Raw genomic sequence first — 21,022 nt, forward strand, 5'->3', positions numbered from 1 at the left:
TGGATCTTCCCATAAAAAAAGGCCTTGGCATTGGGCCATTGTAAAATGAGAATGAATTCAGATTCAGTCAGGCGTACAGCTTTAATTTACAATTAAAATATTATGGTTACATATTTTAATAAGAATAATTAGATGGCCCCCACTGAGTCAACGCTTCTGGTTAATGAGACAGAACCCAGAATCCTAATGAAAAGGCAGGTGACTGTAACTGGAAGCTCATTTCAGAGGGGGCCTTTGTCCAGGCTGGCAGTCGGGCTCTTTTTATATTGTAATGGCCAGAGGAGCAGGTTTTGAGCGGGGAGTCTTGCCTGCAGCCAGGTTGAACCCATCATCTGGGATGTGGGAATCAGCAGCTTCTTCCTGTCCCCAGCCTGAGCTCTGGAACCCTCATTCCAGCCCCTCTCCAAAGGTACTGGATTTGCTCCTTGTCCAGTCATTGCTCAGCGGCCTACAGGTGACAGTCCTGTCCATGTGATGGAACTTGAAGGGCAAAATGACCCTAGTGTGTGGGGGACATGTGTATGATATGTGTTTGTGTGTGTGTATGTGTGTATGTGTGGGGTGTGTGTATGTGTGTCTATATGTGTGGTGTATATATGTGTATGTGTGTATGTGCGTGTGGTGTGTGTATAGGTGTGTGTGGTGGGTGTATGGGGTATGTGTGTGTAGTGTGTATGGTGTGTGTATGGGGTGTGTGGTGTATGTGGTATGTATATGTGTGTGGTATGTGTATAACTTTGGTGTGTGTGTATGTATGAATGGTATGTGTGTGTCTGGTGTGTATGTGTGTGTGTGTGTGTGATGTGTGTGTGTGTGATGGGTGTGTGTATATGTGTGTGTGGTGTGTGTGTGTGATGAGTATATGTGTGTGGGGTGTGTGTGTGTGTGTGTGTGTGTGTGTGTGTGTGTGTGCGTGTGTGTGTCTCCTTGCCTTTCCTGGACCACAATGGCTGAGTCTGTAGAGATTTTATTCATTGAGAAAAAGTTTATTCCTCTTCAAATGTGCAACTTTATCCTGGCATTTATAGCTGGCGCCACTTTGTGAGTGTCTGTGCATCTGCTGTGTGTCAGGGACACGCCGGTGGGGTGGGTGTGCTCTAGGTCACAGCCTGTGGAAGTTCAAGCACCTGCTCCATGGCAGGAGAAGAGACCTGAGGAAGCTGGAGAGGGATGTGCTAGGTGGCTGCTGCTGTTTGCTGCCCACTCTAGGAAAAGCCCGCTCTGTGGACTGGGGAACTGAATGCAAGTGGACGGGGTAAAGCCAATGAGTAGCGCTAATGAAGCCTTCTCTGTGTCTTGATGCTGAGAACTTGAAAGGGAAGTTGGACCCGGATTTCTCCCTCGGTGTTGAACCCTTCCACTGCTCAGGGGTCCAGGACCCAGAAACCAGGCCTGGGGCAGGGGCTGATGGTTGTGGAATCAAATTCAGGGCCTGCTTGCTATGTGGCCCACCTCTAGAACTGCCTTCCTGACCCATTTCATTTAGATTTTCTCTTCACTTACTTTTGACCCACACCCAACGGTGCTTGGGGACTACTCCTGGCTCCGCAGGGGTTGCTTCTGGGCTGCTCAGGCAACCATGCAGTGCCTGGGGTCAAACCCAGGGCACCCACATGGGCTCAGCTCATTGAACTCTCTCTAGCTCCCAGATATATATATATATATTATATTTAACTATATATTATATACATATTTATATATAAATAAAATATAAATGTATAAAATAGACATATTTTAATACATGTATTTTATACATACATGTTTTATTTTTATTTTGTGGTGTAAGAGATTGAACTTCGAGCTTCACACATGCAAGGCATGTGAGGCTCACTTGCCAGTGCTCCCTGAGGTCTGCGTACCTGTGGTTGGTGGGTGTGTATGTGTGTGGGGGGAGCTTCTGGCACATGCTGGGTGGGAGCCCCACTTATGTGAGGATAAACTCGCTGTATGTGGTGCTTACAGCTCACGCACATACTCCCCAGGTCTGTCACTGTGTGGCTGTGGTGCTCGCAGACCTGCTGGGGGGGGGGGGGGGGGGCGGCGGGCACGCCCTGGGCCATGGCGTCTGCTCACACCTTGCCAGGAGTTGCTTGTGCAGTGACCAGGCTCTAATACACTCAGTGCTTGTGCAACACTAAGATTCCCTTTTAGTTTGTCTTATTTGGGGACTGTCCTATCTCTCTGGCCCCTAGAACATGTCTTCTGGGTTCTTTCTTTCTTTGGATTTTTGGCTCACACGTGGCAATGCCCAGGGGTTACTCCTGGCTCTGCACTCAGGAATTACTCCTGTTGGTGCTCAGGGAACCGTATGGGATACCAGGGATCGAACCTGGGTCAGACGCATGCAAGGCAAATGCCCTCCCCACTAAACTATTGCTCCAGCCCCTGCATTATTTTTTTTAGATATTATTAGGAAACAAGGAAAGGATTAATGAAACATTCCTCTACCTTCCAGGTTTGTTAATTGTAGTTAACAAAAAAGCTTGTTAATTGTAATACAGAACGCAATTGTGGCTAAATTTATTTTGGGACTGTTCTGTGGGAATCCCCAAAAGAACCTTGGTGGATGGGACACTGTTGAATCATGTCATCGTTAACTGGTGCCTCACAGAATCAGAGTTCAGTATGTTTTAATTGGGTGAAGGAAGGAAAGAAGGAAGGAAGGGAGGAAGGAAGGAAGGAAGGAAGGAAGGAAGGAAGGAGTCTCCAGTTTAAATATGTAGACCTGTAAAACACTACTTTGGAATAGGGGGAAAGATGTCTTGAGATATTGAGGGGAAAAAATGAAGCAGACTTGGGGTGCTGGAAAGATAGTACAACAGGTAGGGCTCTTGCCTTGCATGTGATTGGTCCAGGTTCGATCAGCATTCCATATGGTCCCCTGAACACCACTGGGAGTAACTCCTGAGTGCAGAGTCAGGAGGAACTCTTGAGCATTTCCATGGGGTTACTCAAAAACAAAACAAAAACATTGAATTGTTTTTTTCCTTTGGGGACCACACCTAGTGGTGGTGGTGGTCGTGTGCCAGGGACGAGCCCAGGGCTTCTGCATGTGAAGCATGCACTTGGTCCATTTCCTGCCTCTCCCATCCTATATGTTGATTTTTTTTTGCTTTTTGGGTCACACCCGGTGATGTACAGGGGTTACTCCTGGCTCGTGCACTCAGGAATTACTCCTTGCAGTGCTTGGGGGACCATATGGGATGCTGGGAATTGAACCCGGGTTGGCTGTGTGCAAGGCAAACGCTCTACCCGCTGTGCTATCACTCCAGCCCCCTACATGTTGAGTTTTGAGATCTTTTTTAGGTTCTGCATACAACCTACTAGGAATTTTTGTAGGAATTGCATTAGCCCAGTTGATCAATATGGGGATAATTTCTCTCTTGACAAGGTTGAGTTTTGCAATCTGTGAACACAGTATATGCCTGTGTTTACATAGACCCAAACTTTGATTTCTTTCAACATCTTTTCAGCATACAGAATGTATATTCTTTTCTTTTTTAATCTTGGTAAATATTGGATGGATCAACTCTCAAACATTTTAGGAGTACTTTGTAGTAATATATACTTAGTATTAAAGAAGAGAGGTGGAAGGCAGAGTCTTTGAAAGGCCAGCAGGAAAAGTTTCTGAATAGCATGTTGTTTGAACTGCTGTTTTAGCAGATAGCAGAGCAGACAGCTTTTCTCCTCCAGAGCAAAGCAATAAGAATGGAATTGGGAATCGCCTGAGAGTTATATTTTAACACTTCCAAAAGCACGGGATTTGAATTTGAAATCTAGTCCAGCCTTACTGACCATTTGGCTTTGGGCCTGTCAGTTCAAACTCCAAAACCTTATTTCTCTTCTCTGGAAAATGGGCTGGTATTATTGTCAACCTCTTTGGATTGTTGTCAAGAGTAGAAGAAACTCCGTGTAGACAGTTCCTCTCAGTGCCTCCTGTCAATGCAGCTGATGCTGTTGTTCATTTATGATCAGGTCAAAACCAAAAAAAAAAAAAAAAAGGAAAAGAAAAGAAAAAACAAAGTGGATGGATAGATAAAATATTCTCACCCCCTGGGATGAAGGTACGTTGAAGCTAACGAGTGATCATTGTTAAGAGAACACAGGAATGAGCTTTTCAGGAACTGTAGCACGCACCCAACCCAGCTTTGCTCCCTGGGCATCCCATATGGTCCCCTGAGCACCGCCAGGAGTGATTCTTGAGTGCAGAGCCAGGAATAACTTCTGAGCATCGACAGGTGTGGCCCCCGAACCAAAATGTAAAAAATGAGCTTTCCAGAGCGTCCAGCAGTCTCTCTTCTGAAGCCCGTCTTCACATGGCGAACAGTAGGGATCAGTAGGTTTAAATTTTTAATTCTACTCTGCCTGGCTTCTTCCTTCAAACTAGATATAGTCATTAGGCCCAAGAAGTCATTAAAATGTTTAATAAGGTTATTAAATTGACTAACTGCTGCTGCAGAAGCAATTTTCATGGGAAATCCGTATGATTCTAGGTATGCAGCTCTCGGCGCTGACAAGCTGTCAGCATTGCTTTGAAGGACGGCAGGAGGCTCTGTGAGGGATGCCTCTAATTAAGGGTTTCTAAGTGACCCTTGGTTTCCTGTGTGTGCTCTTCTGAGCTGGAAGTGTGGCAAAACTTCCCTAATTCCCACTAATTACAAGACGGGGGAGAGAGGGCCCCCCTGAGTTTGAGAACATTTAGGAAAAACCCCCACTTTTATTACTTTCCGGTCCATATTTTAATTCCGACAAGGCAAACGAATTGTTGTCTGGTGCAAATCTTCAGAGACCCAAGTTATTGAAGCCTTCGGACTGATTTTTCAATCATTTCTGTGTAAAAAGTGCTTCTGGAGTTCTTGAGGGGACCCAGGAAGAGTTTGTTCTCATAGATTGCAAACATCACCCTGTAGCCTTCTGCTGTTAATTGGCATCCCCTTGGAGGAAGGAGTTTGTTAAATGAAGATAAACTTTAGACCAGCTGCTAAATGACTTATCATTAATTCATGGAGTCCAAGAACCCAAGTGGATGAGCCCTTTTTTAATTTCAACTGGAGTTTGAATGCAAATGTTTCTTTTCCTCCCTCTCTGAAGGCAAGTCATTCATTCCTGTAGCCATTTATTCGTTAAGTGGTTTTAACAGAATGCTCTGGATGTGCCAGGCACTGCAGTCCTACAGGACACCCTAAGTGACATTAAGGGGGTTTTGCCCAGGTAATCACCACATTACAGGGTCCTGGCTGGTGAGGTCTCTCCCCAAGCACTCTACCAGGGTGAGCCTGTCTCGGAGGGAAGGTGTAACTGTGAGAATTTCTGGAAATGTTCCAGAAGGATTTCCAGAGACTGGGTTGCATTTTGAAACAACTGTAATTAACTTAAGATAAAGAAGAAGAAGGAAGCGGGCAGCAGAAAAAATGGAGGTGGTCTGGGGTCGAAGCAGCAGCCCAGGCAGAAAGAACAGCGTGTTCTAAGGCAGGCTGTGGGAATGGCGTGTGTCAGCGGACCTCGGCCTCACCTTTGAAGATAAGGAGAGAGGCCTCATGAAAGGCTTGATTGTGCATACTTAGAAGTTTGAACTTGATTTTGAAGGTCACGGGGCAGGTGTTAACCGATTTTCAGCAGAGGAAATGACATCTGTGTGTGTGTGTGTGTGTGTGTGTGTGTGTGTGTGCGCGTGCGCGCACGCGCCATTTCTGTCTGAGCGTGGGGCTGACTTGGATACGGGCCCAGAGATCAATTAGCAGTGCTTGCATTTAGTTTGGCCAAGTGGTCCTTGGAGCAGAGGGAATCGAGTTCTGGGCATTTCAAAGAAAGGTGAATGGGGAGGATTAGGGAAAGAAGTCAAGGGAGAAGTCTGGGGCCACTGAGTGTCTGTGTTTGTTGTTAGAGATGAGATGGGGAGCAGGGTAAAGCGGACTGGATGTGTGGATTGTAGGCTCCAGCTAGGAGCTGTCTAGGCAAGAGACTGGGTCCCTAGAGAACTGGCTGGGCTGGAGAGGGAATCCTCAACTGGGTGCTCGCAGCCATGTTTTGGGGAGGCGACCCTGGTATTGCACAGGGCACATACAACAGTACACCTGGGCTACCACAATGCTTAAGAGAACAAGAAGGAGGGCGGGGTCAATGGTACAGCCAGTAGGATGCTTGCCTTGCACGTGGCCAACCTGGGTTTGAGCCCTGGCATCCCATATGCCCCCGGAGCACTGCCAGGAGTGATTCCTGAGTGTAGAGTCAGGAGTAATCTCTGAGCGCCACCAGGTGTGTGGCCCAATGATCAAAAGAGAGGAGAGAGAGAGAGAGAGAGAGAGAGAGAGAGAGAGAGAGAGAGAGAAGGTAGTTTGCCACCCACAGAAAAAGACAGTAGTGTTCAGCACAGCAACTCTGATAAAGACTTTGCCTGCTTGACATCTGAAAAAGAGTTGCATAGACGTGGACTGCATGCATTGCATGTATGAGGTCTGGGTTCAGCTCTGGTCCTGCATGGTCCCATGAGCACTGAGTCAGGAGTAGTCCCTTAACTCTTCTGATTGACCCCAAAACAAAACCAAAACACTTTTTTTGGGGTTTGTTTTTCAAAACAAAATATTTGAAAAAAATTTCAAGTCTTAAAAAGGTTGAAAGACTTAAAAGTAAAGTAAAGTAAAGGCCCTCCCGTTGATCATCGATTTGCTCGAGCGGGCCCAGTAACATCTCCATTGGAGACTTTGTTGTTACTGTGTCTGGCATATCGAAAGACTTAAGGTTACCGAAAAAAATATTTCAAGTCTTAAGGTTGAAAAAAATTATTTCAAGTCCTAGCACAGTAGTTAACTCTGGTGGCACTTAAAATGTAGGGAGGCAGGATGTGGGTCAGCTGTAGACCCCGTGGCTTGTATGTGTGAGACCCTGGGTTCAACTCGTGGTGTCAGGCCCCAGCCCCCAATACACTGTTATGTTCTTAGAAGAACTTTCTTTTTCCAGAATTTGCATTCAGTTTAATCTTCCTGAGTAAAGACTACACTGAAGGCGCAATAGTAATGGCACACTCAAAGAATTCCGGCCGAGTTAGATAAGGAAAATAGATTTCTCCCCATACTTGCCTTGCGCCCCTTCCTTTCACAAAGACCAGGAAGCACCTGATTCGAGCAAATATGATGCACTTTGCAGTTCAGTGTGCCTTTTAGTGAAATACTCATCAGTGTTTCACTAAAGGAGACACCATTGGTATAGATTTTAAAAAGTACTTATTGCCAGTGCCTGTGAGAAGGCCTCTAGGTTTGGGGCTTATAAGCATTTTCCTTAAAAAAAATTTTTTTTTTGGCTTGGGGGTTGCACCCGGCAATGCTCAGGGCTTCCTCCAGGCTCTGCACGAAGGATCACTTATGGCAGGGCTCGGGGGACCCTGTGGGGTACCAGGTCATTAGAACCTGGGTCAGCTGCTTGCAAGCATGCCCATAGTTTCCTTTTTTAAAGGTGAAGTGTAACTGACACAGATTCCAGGTGCACAGCACAAGGACATTGGTACCTGTTGTGAAATGAGCACCACATCAGTCTAGGTGGCATTTGCCACCACACACCAGTGCAGGGTCGGGTTTGTCTGCTTGGAGCACCCAACCGTGCAGTGTGGTGCTGTGGATCGGGGTCTCCATGCTGTCTGCTTTGCACCTGCCATTTATTTCGATCTAAAGCGAACTTTCTTCCCTTCCTTCCCTTTTTCTGTTGCTCTTGTTGTGATGTTGAGGGTCACACTCTGGGTTGTGGTGTCCACTCTCCTAGTGGCTTGCCATGATCACACCCGCTGAGCCCCATTCCAGGCCTCCTCAATTGTGACTCTGCCTTTCCAGCCCTTTCTCCATCCCCTTGCACCCGCACCCACACCCCTGCCTTCTGATAGGTGCCAGTCTGTTCTCTGTAAGATGGGCTCTTTGCTTTTGCTTTTCGAGATGAGCTTGATTGGAGAGGCATTATTCCCATTTTCCGAATGTGGAAATAGACTCTGAGTACATTCAGTGTCCCCAATGTGATCTTTTGTTCAACCAGCTTAGCTAGTGGAAGGACAAGTCAAGTTCAGGATTTAGGAAGTAGATGAGCCAGAATTTCTCCTGGTCCTGTGACTGTGCAGTCAGTGTTCTTTCCGCAAAAAAGGAACATGTTGCTCAAGAATTTTGATGGGTCAGAGAGAGAATTACATGAGGGCTACGTGCCTGCTTTGAGTGCAGGATGCCCGGGTTCAATGCCCAGCACTGCATAGTTCCCCCTGCATCACTTTTTTTTTTTTAATCTTTGGGTCATACCTGGCGATGCACAGGAGTTACTCCTGGCTCTGCACTCAGGAATTACTCCTGCGGTGCTCAGGGGACCATATGGGATGCTGGGAATCAAACCCGGGCCAGCTGCATGCAAGGCAAATCCCCTACCCGCTGTGCTGTCACTCCAGCCCCCTCCCCCTGCATCACTTTATAAGTAACTTTGTAAGTCACAGTGTCTACAAAAAGATTTTTAAATGATAAAAATAATAAATAAAAATGATTTCTGATCAAAAACTTTAAAACTTTTGGAGTTGCCCCAGAGCACTGCCATATGTGCCCCCTCCCCACTGCCAAAGACATATGCTAATTATTGGGCAGTAATAGCAAGCAAAGAAGGAGAATGCACTTTTTATCTACCTTTCATTATTAACAGGTTGATCTGGAGGAATGTGACACCAAAATAACTATGGATTTTATAGTGTTTGATCATAAATCATTTTTATTATTTTTATCATTTAAAAATCTTGTTGTAGACATTGTGACTTACAGAGTTATTTACAACAGAGTTCACAGGCATACGACTTGAATCCCAACACCATGACCCCATCCCTCCACCAGTGACCCCAGGTTCCCTCCTATCCCCCAATCTGATATGGGGTTATTTATTTATTTATTGGGCTACACTTGGCATTGCTTGGGGCTTATTCCTAGCTCTTCACCTGGTGGGGCTTGGGGTCGGGGGGACAATATGGGGTTCCAGGGACTGAGTTTGGGTCGACTGTGTGCAAGACAAGCATCGTATCTCCTGTACCGCCTCTACTTTCTATTTTTTAAAATTAAAGGCTAAATCAAGTTTTTGAGTTAAAGAGAAAACTTTAATATATAATATTAATATTTCCATCCTATTAAGACATATCAAAATGTCCTAATACGTCTGGATAATTGTAAAAGGGCCAGAATGCAGCCCTGCATGTGTGGGTTAGGATAGGGCTGGTTTACAGGGCTGAATGAGGTCAACTCTGAACTCTGGTCTTCTATAATATTGTCTGGCCATAACAATCATTCATTTCATCCTTCTAAGAAATGTGGGGTACGAAAAGTAAATTCTGGAAAAGAAAGGAATCTCTCTCTCTCTCTCTCTCTCACAGGAAACTGACATGAAATATTTCTTTAGTTTCCGTCTCTGGGTAGGAGTAAGACCTGAACATATCAAGGTGCAGCTCACCCCCAAATCTTTGAAAATGAAATAATATGGATATAGCGATAGCACAGCGGTAGGGCGTTTGCCTTGCACGCAGCCAACATGGCCGACCCGAGTTCGATTCCTCCGCCCCTCTCGGAGAGCCTGGCAAGCTACTGAGAGTATCTCGCCCGCACGGCAGAGCCTGGCAAGCTCCCCGTGAGGTATTCGATATGCCAAACACAGTAACAACAAAGTCTCCAATGGAGACGTTACTGGGCCCGCTCGAGCAAATTGACGAACAACGGGAGGGCCTTTACCTTTTATATATATATATATATATATATATATATATATATATATACATATACATATATATATATATTATATCTTTGCGGTGCCAGTGATTGAACACAGGATTTTACATATGCAAGGCACATGCTCAGTTGGTAGTTCTGACGCATCTCCCTGGCCCTGCAAAGTATATTTAAAAAATAGAAAAGTAAGGCATGAAGAGATAGCTCAGTGAAGCTTTGCATGCAGGAGACCCAGGTTTGCTACTTGATACCTCGTGGTCTCCTGGGTGCTGCCAAGAACAACCCCCAAGCACACTGTATATGGCTCAAAAGCCAAAATAAAATAAAATAAAATAAAATAAAGAATCGCATATAATGGGTTTGTATTTTTATTCTTACTGCTTATGATGCAGAGTCTAGTGAAGCAGAGTCACATTCACAAAGGAATTTTTCACCTCTCATTGGTAGCTGCTCACATGACCTTTGCTATTCTCTCTCATTTGTTTCTTGGAAGGGACTTCTCGCTCAGGACTGAAAATCTTAATGTAGACAGATGAAGAAAGGAAGGAATGATCACTTTTAACATCTAAGAAAGATACGAACTGGCTTCTCAGGGCTGAAAATAACTTTTAGAGGATATGCTCATTGTTTTCAACCCGTAAAACTACCCAAAATTGCAACCAGCTAGAGTTCTTGCATGATTTAAAAATTCCCTTGTGGCACAAGTGTTTCCTGGGCTTCCTATGGTCTGATTCACTTACTTCTTGATTTTTGAAGGATTTTAACCACATTGGTTAAAGTTCATCTCAGTTCTGTTTTTAGCCTCGTCATTTCTCTCAACTCTTTGGCCCTACTTGGAGATCTGAAATCTTTTTCTTTGTTTATGATGCCCTTACAGGAGTTTGTGAGCGTCTGGGTTCGAGATCCTAGGATTCAGAAGGAGGACTTTTGGCACTCTTACATTGACTATGAGATATGTATCCATGTAAGTATTCTGTTGGCAATCCCTAGGAATCTAGTGATTTTAGCTGGCATACATTTCATGGTATACTTTAACATTGTAGCTTCTAAAATTTTTCTTCAGTCCAGAAATTGAATTTGAGTGATTACAACTCATCTTTGCATGTAAGATAGTAGAAAAAGGTACTTTTTTGAATTCCTGTTTTAACATAGTCCTGGTATTTCAGTATTTGTTGATTTCCTGTATAAAGATGTGAAGACATCTAAAAATTCATCTTTAAAGTCCAAGCTCATTACTGGCTTTTATTTATGGTTTATTACATTGTATTTCTGGATAATACGAATGTAACTCTCTGAAACCTCAGTTTTGAGAGGAGGAAGCATTCTGCAGGGGAAAAGGACTGAGTTTATACGTAGCATAAAAGTAGGGAATGAATACTACAGTTAAGCTGCTTCAGTCTAGATGCTGAGTAACTAACACATAACTAGAGATGTGGTACTTAAGTTGGAAATAACCACCTCTGCTTAGAGCTGTGTCCTTCTGTGATGGCTCTGAACAGGCTGACTCAGCCTTAACTGTGAAGTGCCAGGCCCTCAGCCTGCGACCTGAGTGCAAGTGGCTCCTTCCTGTGCTAAGTTCTATAGAAGTGAATGGTTGGAAATGTGTTCAGTAAAGTGTTCTGTAAAGTTTGTTACAGAATAATGGCAGACCAGATTTATCCACAGCTGATGGTTTATTTGCTCCTGATCTTGACCCTGTCTCTTTTCCCATTTGATTAGTCCAAACGTCTTGGATTTTAGTCTGTTGTAGTTGGCAGAGGGCTTGGGACCACATGTTTAGGAGACCGTTTGTGGTGCTGGGGATGGAGCCAGGATGAGCTGCGTACGTGGCAGGTGCCTTAATCTCTGCACTGTCTCTCTGGCCTTAATGGGCTCATATCTCTCTCTCTTTTTTTTTTTCCTTTTTGGATCACACCTGGCAATGCACAAGGGATACTCCTGGCTCATGCACTCAGGAATTACTCTTGGCGATGCTTGGGGGACCACATGGGATGCTGGGAATTGAACCCGGGTCAGCCGAGTGCAAGGCAAACACCCTACCTGTTGTGTTATCGCTCCAGACCCAAATGGGCTTATCTTTTATCTGTGACTGCAGGACACAAGGGAAGGAAAATGCGGCCATTCTTGAATCTTCCACTGTCAATGGTTAAAAAGGTACTTTGGAACCTGAATACCAGCCATGCAACTTTTCTTTCAAAACTGACTCCCCTTCAGTGTTGTCACAGTGACCACTCAGTGCTGCTGCTGGGGAGGCCGAGCCCTGCCCCCCCGTGCCCCCCATTTTTCTTTTTTTCTCTCTCTCTCTCTCCTTTTTTCATGTTTTTTTTTCTTCAGTATTTCTCAGCCTAGAGACTAAGCAAAGTAAAATCATAGAACAGCAGTTTTGAATTGCCACCGCCTGCCTTGTATTTTGACCTGGTTTGATATTAGTTATAAGGTCATACAGAGATGCATTCTTTCTGGGAGATAATAGCATGAATGTATACAATTAAGTAATTGAAACGAAAATCTTTAGTTGCATTTTGACTTCCTCTAAACATTTTGTGAGTCTTTATCACTCACTTGATAACCGGCAATGTCATTTAATTATTTCTTTTTTTTAAAATTTTTTAGGAAATTAATGCAAAGTATGGAATCTGCTCTGTAAATTGCATGATGTGAATTCAGAAATGTTCTTTTTTTTTAAGAAAAAAAAATTTTATTTATTTTTTTTTGGAGGCACTCCTGGTTGTGCTCAGGAATCACTTTTGGAGGAGCTCAGGGGACTGTATGTGGTTCTAGTAGTTGAACCTGTGTCAGCCATGTGCAGGGCAAGCACCCTGCTTGCTGTATTATCTCTCTAGCCCCAGACATGTTCATGTTAAGCCACACACCATGAGTTCCACAAACATTTATTTTTAAAAATTTTAATTTTTTTTTGGGGGGGGGCATATCCGGTGGTGCTCGGGTTACTCTTGGCTCTGCACTCAGGAATTACTCTGGCAGACTCGGGGACTATATGGATGTCAGGGATGGAACCCAGGTCAGCCACATGCAAAAGCAAGTACCCTGTCCACTGCACTATATCTCCAGCCCCAATTCTACAAATATTATTTGGGGGATGTTGTGGCATTTATTGGAAATGCTATAAAGTTGACAGAAAGAAATCTTGACTGGATTGAATATACACTCAAGCAGGTTATGAGAAAATGAAGCTGTTAGTTCAGATCTCAGGTCAGATCTGATTGTCAAGAGAATTCCATCTGCTCATTGTATGATTGGGAGGGATGGAGCTGAGAATTCCCAGCCTGCTCCTCAGATCTGTGCCCAGAGAAACTGGCCTATAACTCATTTAAATTATTCTTCAGGGAAATGATACCAGGAGATTCAGAAATCTCAGTATTTTCCTGGATTTTTTTTTTTATATTTTTATTAGTGAAACACCATGAGGTACAGTTGTATGTAGACTTACAAATTTTTGTGCTTGGGTTTTGATTATACAATGATCAAATACCCATCCCTCCACCAGTGCCCATTTTCCACCACTATGGATCCCAGTATCCCGCCCACCCCCATCCCCCCCATCCCACCCTGCCTCTGTGGCAGGGCATTCCCTTTTGTTCTCTCTTTTTGGGTGTTGTGGTCTGCAAAAGAGGCATCGAGTGGCAATCAAGTTCGGTCCATAGTCTACTTTCAACATGCATCTCCCATCCTGGGAGGATCCTCCAAACACCCTTTATTCGGTGCTCCCTTCTCTATCGGAGCTGCCCTTTCCCCTAGAAATGCCCAGCTGGCCTCTAAGCCATGGAGTAATCCTCCTGGTACTGATCTCGGCTATTCTTGGTATTAATCTCCTATTTTGTTACTTTATGTCCCCCAGATGAATGCAGTCTTTTTATGTCTATCCCTCTCTTTCTGACTCATTTCGCTTAGCATGATACTTTCCATGTAGTACCACTTGTATGTAAATTTCATGACTTCATATTTTCTAACAGCTGCATAGTCCTCCATTGTGTAGATGTACCAAAGTTTCTTTAACCAGTCATCTGTTCTTGGGCACTCAGGTTTTTTTCCAGATTCTGGCTATTGTAAAGTGTGCTGCAATGAACAAACAAGTGTAGATGTCACTTCGACTATACATTTTTGCCTCTCTGGGATATATTCCCTTTCTGGGAATTTTAAGCCAGTGGGTCACGGAGGTGGGTTGTCCATTTTCAATACATTGTCCCAAACTTGAAGAACTTGTAGACAGACGTTGGCCTGGGTGAGGGACTAGGGGAACATCTCTCTGCTGACGCCACAGTGACTCGGAGGCCGTGGAATTAAATCCGCCTGTGCCTGTGGCATCAGGACTTCCTGCAGTGGCCTGGTGCTCTGTGGGAACAGCACCCTGAAGATCCCTGCCCAGGCCTCATTAGGGCACTGATTTTGTGGAACCGCCTGCTGCTCAAGTCCCGGGGTCACATTAGCCAGGGCCTGAGAGTCTTAAAACCCACACACAGAATGTCATCAGGCCGGAGTGATAGTGCAATGGGTAGGGTATTTGCCTTGCATGCGGCTGACCCATGTTCAATCCCCAGCATCCCATGTGGTCCCCCAAACACTGCCAGGAGTAATTCCTGAGTGCAGAGCTGGGAGTCACCCTTGAGCATCACCAGATGTGACCCAAAAGAAAAAAAAAGAATGCTATTGCACCCCAAATGCATGTTTCGCTGCCGAATCATCCAAATGTGAAGGTGCTCAGTCCCTTAACCCCAATGGGCCTAGCATATTACTCTCTGAAGCTCAGGTTTGCTGAATCCAGGAATACCAGGAATGGGGCCAGGCGTTTCACGACAAGAGTTTAAGAATCGAGGTGCACCTTCACTTAGATTTTTACAAGGAAAATCATTGATCTGTGTGTGTGTGTAGGGGGTATTATTAACTAGTGGAATCAAACCGTTGTGGAGGCAAAAAAAAAATTGCATTTGGCAAAATAAGAGTTAGGAAATAGAATTGTGAAATAGATAGGGAGATCTTACAAAGCCACCAGACAAGCTTCCTGTTTTACGCAAAACAGAAAGTCAGGAATTTATGAGGTCTAAGGAACTGCATGTGGTCAGCTTTGTGCCTTAGAGAAGTAGAAGAAAACCTGTCTAGTAACTGACACTCACATTAACCAGTCACATGGTTAAATGTTCCTCAGCCCTTTAGGGCCCCCAGTGGAAAAGGATCCTTGATTCACCCTTCAGGAAACTAGACTTTCAGCAACTTTCCCTGTACCGAGCCACCACTAGATCCATGTAACATCTCTTCTTTGACTGAAGAGTGATGTTGGGATTCCTGAAGTTGGGGTGACATGTCAGGGGCACACTGCCTCAGTGGGGCCGGGCCTGGACCCTGAGAAGGCCTCTCTAATCCCCAAAGACCTCTCCAGCTACACCGGACAGATGGATGGCAGAGAAGTGCAGCGGATTGGGTTCCCATTAGTCATTAATGCTTCAGGATTCATTTTCCATTAGCATCCATCCTAGTCAGTCCTACTGAGGGGCTGGTACAGGAGAGGAGAGCATTTGCCTTGCACATGACTGATTCATGCCATCCTATATGGTCCTCTGAGCCCTGCCCGGAATCAACCCTGAACACAGAGCTGGGACTAAATGCCGGGTGCTGCTGGGTGTGGCCTTACCATCCCGCAGTGACTTGGCACCCTCGGCCCAGGACAGCTCCCCATTCATGTCAGCCCCACTAATAGATGGGCAGGGCACCTGAGAGGCCCCTAGGAATGTAGATAGGGTTACGGCTCTTTGAATCTCATTTGAGTTTTGGTTGCCTACTGTTCATGTTTCCTTTTTCTCTGCACAGACCAATAGCATGTGTTTCACCATGAAGACATCCTGTGTCCGACGAAGGTACAGGGAGTTCGTGTGGCTGAGGCAGAGACTCCAGAGCAATGCACTGCTGGTGTAAGTGACGGGAAATATTTTTAGGAGACAGTCACTACATTAGCTGCGTATCACATATGCATGCATTTGGGAGACTGTTAATATACTGATACATATGTGTCTACATCTTTGGCTTTGGCATCCATGCCTTGTGGTCCTCAGGGGCCACTCCTGGCTGTACTTGGGGAACAGAACCTGGGCCTCCCACTTGGAGAACATGATCTCAGCCCATTGAGCTCTCTTTTGTACTACATTCAATATTTGAAAGTTTGGTTTGCATTACAAATTATAAACTAGGAAGGGATTAATAGATGCCTTTTTAATTTTTGTATTTTGCTTTTTGGATCACACCCAGCGATGCTCAGGGATTACTCGTGGCTCTGCACTCAGGAATTATTCCTGGTGGTGCTCAGGGCACCATATGGGATGTCAGAGATTGTACCCGGGTTGGCCATGTGCCAGGCAAATAAATACCCTACCTTCTGTACTATTACTCTGGCCCTGTTAGAGGCCTTGGTTGCATAACTTGTGTGTCTCTTGCATCTGAATTCAAAATTTGTGTGTGAATTCCACCAAGCTTTAGAAGTAGTTATGGAGACCATGTTATTTTTTCTGGTTTTTTTTTGTTTGTTTGTTTCTTTGTATTTGGGCCACACACAGTGATGCTTAGGGGTTACTCCTGGCTCTGCACTCAGGAATTAGTCTGATGGTGATGGTGGCGGGGAGGGGAACCATGTTGAATGCTGAAGATCACACTCGGGTCATCTGCATGCAAGGCAAGTACCCTCTCCACTATACATCGCTCTGGCCCCAATCTCAATGTTTAAAAATGGGTTTTCTGAGCTGGAGAGATAGTACAGCAGCTAGGACACTTGCCTTGTTTGCAACTGACCTGGATTCAATCCCCAACATCCCATAAGATTCCCTGAGCACCGCCAGGAGTAATTCCTGAGCACAGCCAGGAGCACCCCTTGAGGATCACCAGGTGTGGCCCTAAAACCAAAAAATAAAAAATTTAAAAAGGTGGGAGGGTTCCTGAAAGGTAATCCATGTGCTCCAGGCCTTATCTATGCAGCTGATAGTTGCATGATATTTATATTTATTTATTTATTTTTGCTTTATGGGTTACACCTGGCATTGCACAGGGGTTACTCCTGGCTCATGCACTCAGGAATTACTCCTGGTGGTGCTCGGGGGACCATATGGGATGCTGAGAATCGAACCCGGGTCGGCCATGTGCAAGGCAAACGCCCTACCCACTGTGCTATCGCTCCAGCCCCAACACGATATTTATTATCACACATAATTTGTTTTCATTCTAAGGGATTTCTATAACCACTTTGAATTGATCATTCAAGGGGAAAAAACTCTCTTTTTTTCTTTCTCATCAGACAACTTCCAGAGCTTCCATCGAAAAACCTGTTTTTCAACATGAATAATCGCCAGCATGTAGACCAGCGCCGGCAGGGTCTGGAAGATTTCCTCAGAAAGTAAGTGAGCCTGAAGTCAGGGAGCAGGAGCTGGGCCGCACAGCTGTCCCTGGGTCGGTGGGGGAGCAGCCGCCCAATCCCGTTTCATTTCCTAGATTGCAGTGCCATCTTGTGGGCACATTCGTGGGCCCAAGGCCAGGAGGAAAAGTGGAGTCGGATAATGAATGTTTAAGATCCCTTACGCTGTAAAGCTGAGTGTAGGTCACTGAAGTGAAATTGCCTCAGAAACAAATGTGCCTTATTAAATCCAAGGCACCTCGTTACAATTCTTTATTCACAACATTGAGGACGAAATCCCCCGTACAGTGGACTGCGTCTAGCCGGGCTCTGCGGCACGTGTTGTTTGCCTCTGCCCTTGGGAGAGAGCATTTACAAGGGACTGTTTACTGGCATTTGTATAGTCTCAGTGGGTTATTAACTCTGGCTCCATCTGGGGTGGTAGCTACTGACTGAGTTAAAAATCACTCGAATTTGCACCACTGAGATTCCCTTTTCCACTGGCCGTTATGTCATGCTGCAGTGACTTCTGCAGACACCAGCCTGCTGGCATCGTATCTCTGGAACCAGGCTGCCTAGGCTCAGCCCTTCTCTCCCACTCAGTAGGCCAGGCATGTCTCTGGCCTCTTCTATGCTTATCTTTTCCCATCTATGAAATGGGTTCACACTAGTTCCTTCTCTGCCTGTTGGGTGAAAGGGTTAGATGAGGTAAGAAGCAGGTAGACTGGGTAGCAGCCTGTGACATAAAGTGTGTATTATTCCACTGTGCTGTTGAAGTGTGTTATTTTATACCTGAATTGATATTGAGCCCCCTTTTTTTTTTGGTGGGGTAAGGGGGTGTTTGTTTGTATCTTGGCCACACCCAGCAGTGCTCAGGACTTTTTCTTGGTCTGCACTCAGGAATTACTCCTGATAGTGCTCACGGGACTAGATGTGATGTTGGGGATTGAACCCAGGTTGGCTGCATACTAGCTTATGCTCCAGCCCTGAACTCATTTTTTCTGACAACTTATTCCACAACTAGGGAAAAGCCTGGCTGGATGAGTATTAGTTAGATAGGACCCAGGATTCCTGAACCCTCTCCCTCTCCAGTGAAATTGGGATCTGAAACCATCTGTTTCTGAGTTCACTAAATGGTATCTTAAAACTAGCACCGTAGCACTGTCCTCCCGTTGTTCATCGATTTGCTCGAGCAGGCACCAGTAACGTCTCTATTGTGAGACTTGTTGTTACTGTTTTTGGCATATCGGATACGCCACGGGGAGCTTGCCAAGCTCTCTTGTGCAGGTGGGATACTCTTGGTAGCTTGGCAGGCTCTCCAAGGAATTAAACCTGGGTTGGCCTCTTGTAAGGCGAACGCCCTACCTGCTGTGCTATCCCTTCAGCCCATCATAAAGCTAAGCTGAAGTAATAATAGACTAACTGCCTTATCTTAGGCTCACTCAGCAGAGGTTTGGGTATTAAATATGCACGTGAAATTAATATATGACTACGATGAGATTGAAGCCCCGCCTTTCTTTTGAAGGGGTAATTGAAGACATGTGGAAACCTGGAGATGACAAGTTGGTGGGTGTGGAAAGAAAAGGAAGCTAAGGGCCGGAGTAATCGTACAGTGGGCAGGGCACTTGCTTTGCATGTGGCTGACCTGGGTTTGATCCCTGGCACCCCATAGAGTTCCCTGCACTCTGCCAGGAATGATGCCTGTGTGCAGAGCCAGGAGTAAACCCTGAGCACTGTTGGGTATGTGACCCTCAAACCCAAACATAATTCAATAAAATCTACTTTTAAAAAAGAGGAAACCAGAGAGAAAATGACAAGAGAGCCATAGAACCCCCTTAACGGAGCCGGAGCCAGAACACAGAGCAGTGGTGTTGGGATGGCTTCCAGGCCAGAGAGAACAAAGCCCCTGTCCAGGAGTCCTGCCCCTTTCCTGGAGGACAGAGCCTTGTCAGTTGTCCACAGGAGACCCAGTGGCTGATGGCCTGCCCCAGAAGCAGGTCCCCGCAGGCCAGGCTCTTCAGAGGGACTGACCTCCAGGTTGTCCACCTCCAGCCGCCAGACTTGTGATCTTCAGGAAGCTGCTTGGCTCCTGCAGAAAAGTCTCACTGGCGAGCTGGAGAGAGCACGCACCTGTGTTTCTGTGGCAGTTACGCAGGGCCTGCGGTTTGGCCCAGGAATCACTGCTTTGCCTTGAGCATGGCCCCGCCTTCCACAGTTGACCGGCCAATTAATCCGTAGCAGTGGGCTGATGCTGACGCTTGTCCCTGGGCGCCGTGCTGGCTGACGGTCGGGCAGATGGAGCTGGAGGAGCTGCAGTTGCTGGCTTCCAGGTCACCCCTGATCCTTGGCTCCTGCATTTCTCCCAGCTCTCCCAGTCTGCTTTGCTCTCCAGGGCCTGGGCCTGTAGTCTGAGCATCGCTGGCTGATGGGGTGGTCACGTCACTTAGAAAAGCCTCCCAGAAAGACCTCCCGGGACTGGGCTGTGACCATCAGCAGATCCTCGTTAAGTGCCTGCTTTGGACCTCACTGGTTCTGGGGGTGATAAGGCAACACGAGACGGCCCCAAAGCCTTGTGTAGGGTTGCGACTCCTTGTTGGGTCTGGATGGTTGTCCGGAAGTCAAATTGTGGAGGAGATACTGGCACTGTCTTCTGGTTGGCCTGTGAGCGTTTGTTCCCAAGCCGAGCTGCGTCTGTGGTTCAGATCTGAGGAGAGAGGGCATCTAAGGCCGCCAGCCCATCCAGCCCGCCCCTGCATGAATGAGCCAGGTCCGTATCCCCCTCCCTTCTTTCTGCCACTCATTCTGTGCAGGGCAGTTTTTATGTAGGGTTTGAAGTTATTAACCAAAAATGTGATCATGTGTTCAACCCCTTTGGACCAGAACATCATCTCTGCACATGTGTGCATATATACCAATATGGTTAAAAAAAATTCAAGCTTGACTATGAAAGAATACATATTTACTAGCGAAGTAAATATCCAAACCAATATTTGTAGAGGAATTGGGAAGTTTTTTTCTTTGACAAGGTGCCAGAAAGAATTGCTTTCAGAGGTCTTTGGCCAGCAGTTCACAGACCAGTGATGGTTTACAGGTGCGGGAAGGCTGAAAAACACTGGTGCACCCCTTTGGCTCTGTGCTGAGGGATCTCTCCTGGCGGGCTCAGGTGAGCAGATGGGGTGTTGGAGATTGAACCCAGGTCGGCCGCCAGTGAGGCAAATGCCCTTCCCGCTGCTGTCCTATAGCTCTGGGCTCACACCACCTTGGTTCCAATCGCCGGTTTATGGAGAAGTATGCCGGCCGTCCTGCAGGTGTGAACAGGTTGGAGAAAACTCAGAGATGCCACTTACTGAAGACCTGCTCTGTTGTTAGCTTTTCACAAGTTTTGTTTCAGTACCTCCTACTTTATAAGGAGTTGGGTGTTGTCTCAGTTCTCTAGACAGGAAAATTACATGTTGGGGTACTTTGTTATTGATTTTGTCACTGGAAGGACTTTTTCTTCAGTGGGGGCACACCCAGGGATGCTTGTGGGACCATGCAGTGCTGGGCACTGCCCCTGGACTCTCATCTCACCTTTGCTCCAGGTCTTCAAGCCTGGCCCAGTTAGATCACTTTGACAGCTATGTTTGGCCTGTACAATGGTGTTATTTTTTAGATGCATTCTTTTCCCCTTAATCTTGGTTACAATTTCTCCCTTTGGGTTCTTCCCCTGTCTCCTCCCCAGCTAGTAGGAAATCGAAAGTCACTTCTGGTAACAGTTACAGGAAAGTAAAGTTGGAGACTAAAATTATGGACAACTGGCAAGTCTTCAGTGATGCATGATATTATTCCAATGGTTGATTTTTGGTTTGGGGGCTACACCTGGTGGTGCTGGGGACTATTCCCAGCTCTGTACTTCTGGGGGTGCTTGGAA

At 45.9% G+C, this 21,022-nt stretch overlaps 1 protein-coding gene across 3 annotated transcripts in view; it reads left to right on the plus strand.

Moving 5' to 3' along the window:
- The window catches only part of SNX10 (sorting nexin 10), a 68,943-nt gene that overhangs the window by 42,801 nt on the left and 5,120 nt on the right, over positions 1–21,022 (plus strand). For all 3 annotated transcript variants that reach the window (XM_056118482.1, XM_056118483.1, XM_056118481.1), the window contains exons 3-5: positions 10,600–10,686; positions 15,546–15,646; positions 17,017–17,115. In XM_056118482.1, the coding sequence (XP_055974457.1) occupies positions 10,600–10,686; positions 15,546–15,646; positions 17,017–17,115 (287 nt within the window). The remainder of the gene's footprint in view (positions 1–10,599; positions 10,687–15,545; positions 15,647–17,016; positions 17,116–21,022) is intronic.

This window comes from Sorex fumeus, unplaced genomic scaffold (genome assembly GCF_029834395.1).
Source record: "Sorex fumeus unplaced genomic scaffold, SorFum_2.1 ptg000037l, whole genome shotgun sequence".
In the NCBI taxonomy this organism is placed as follows: Eukaryota; Metazoa; Chordata; class Mammalia; order Eulipotyphla; family Soricidae; genus Sorex; species Sorex fumeus.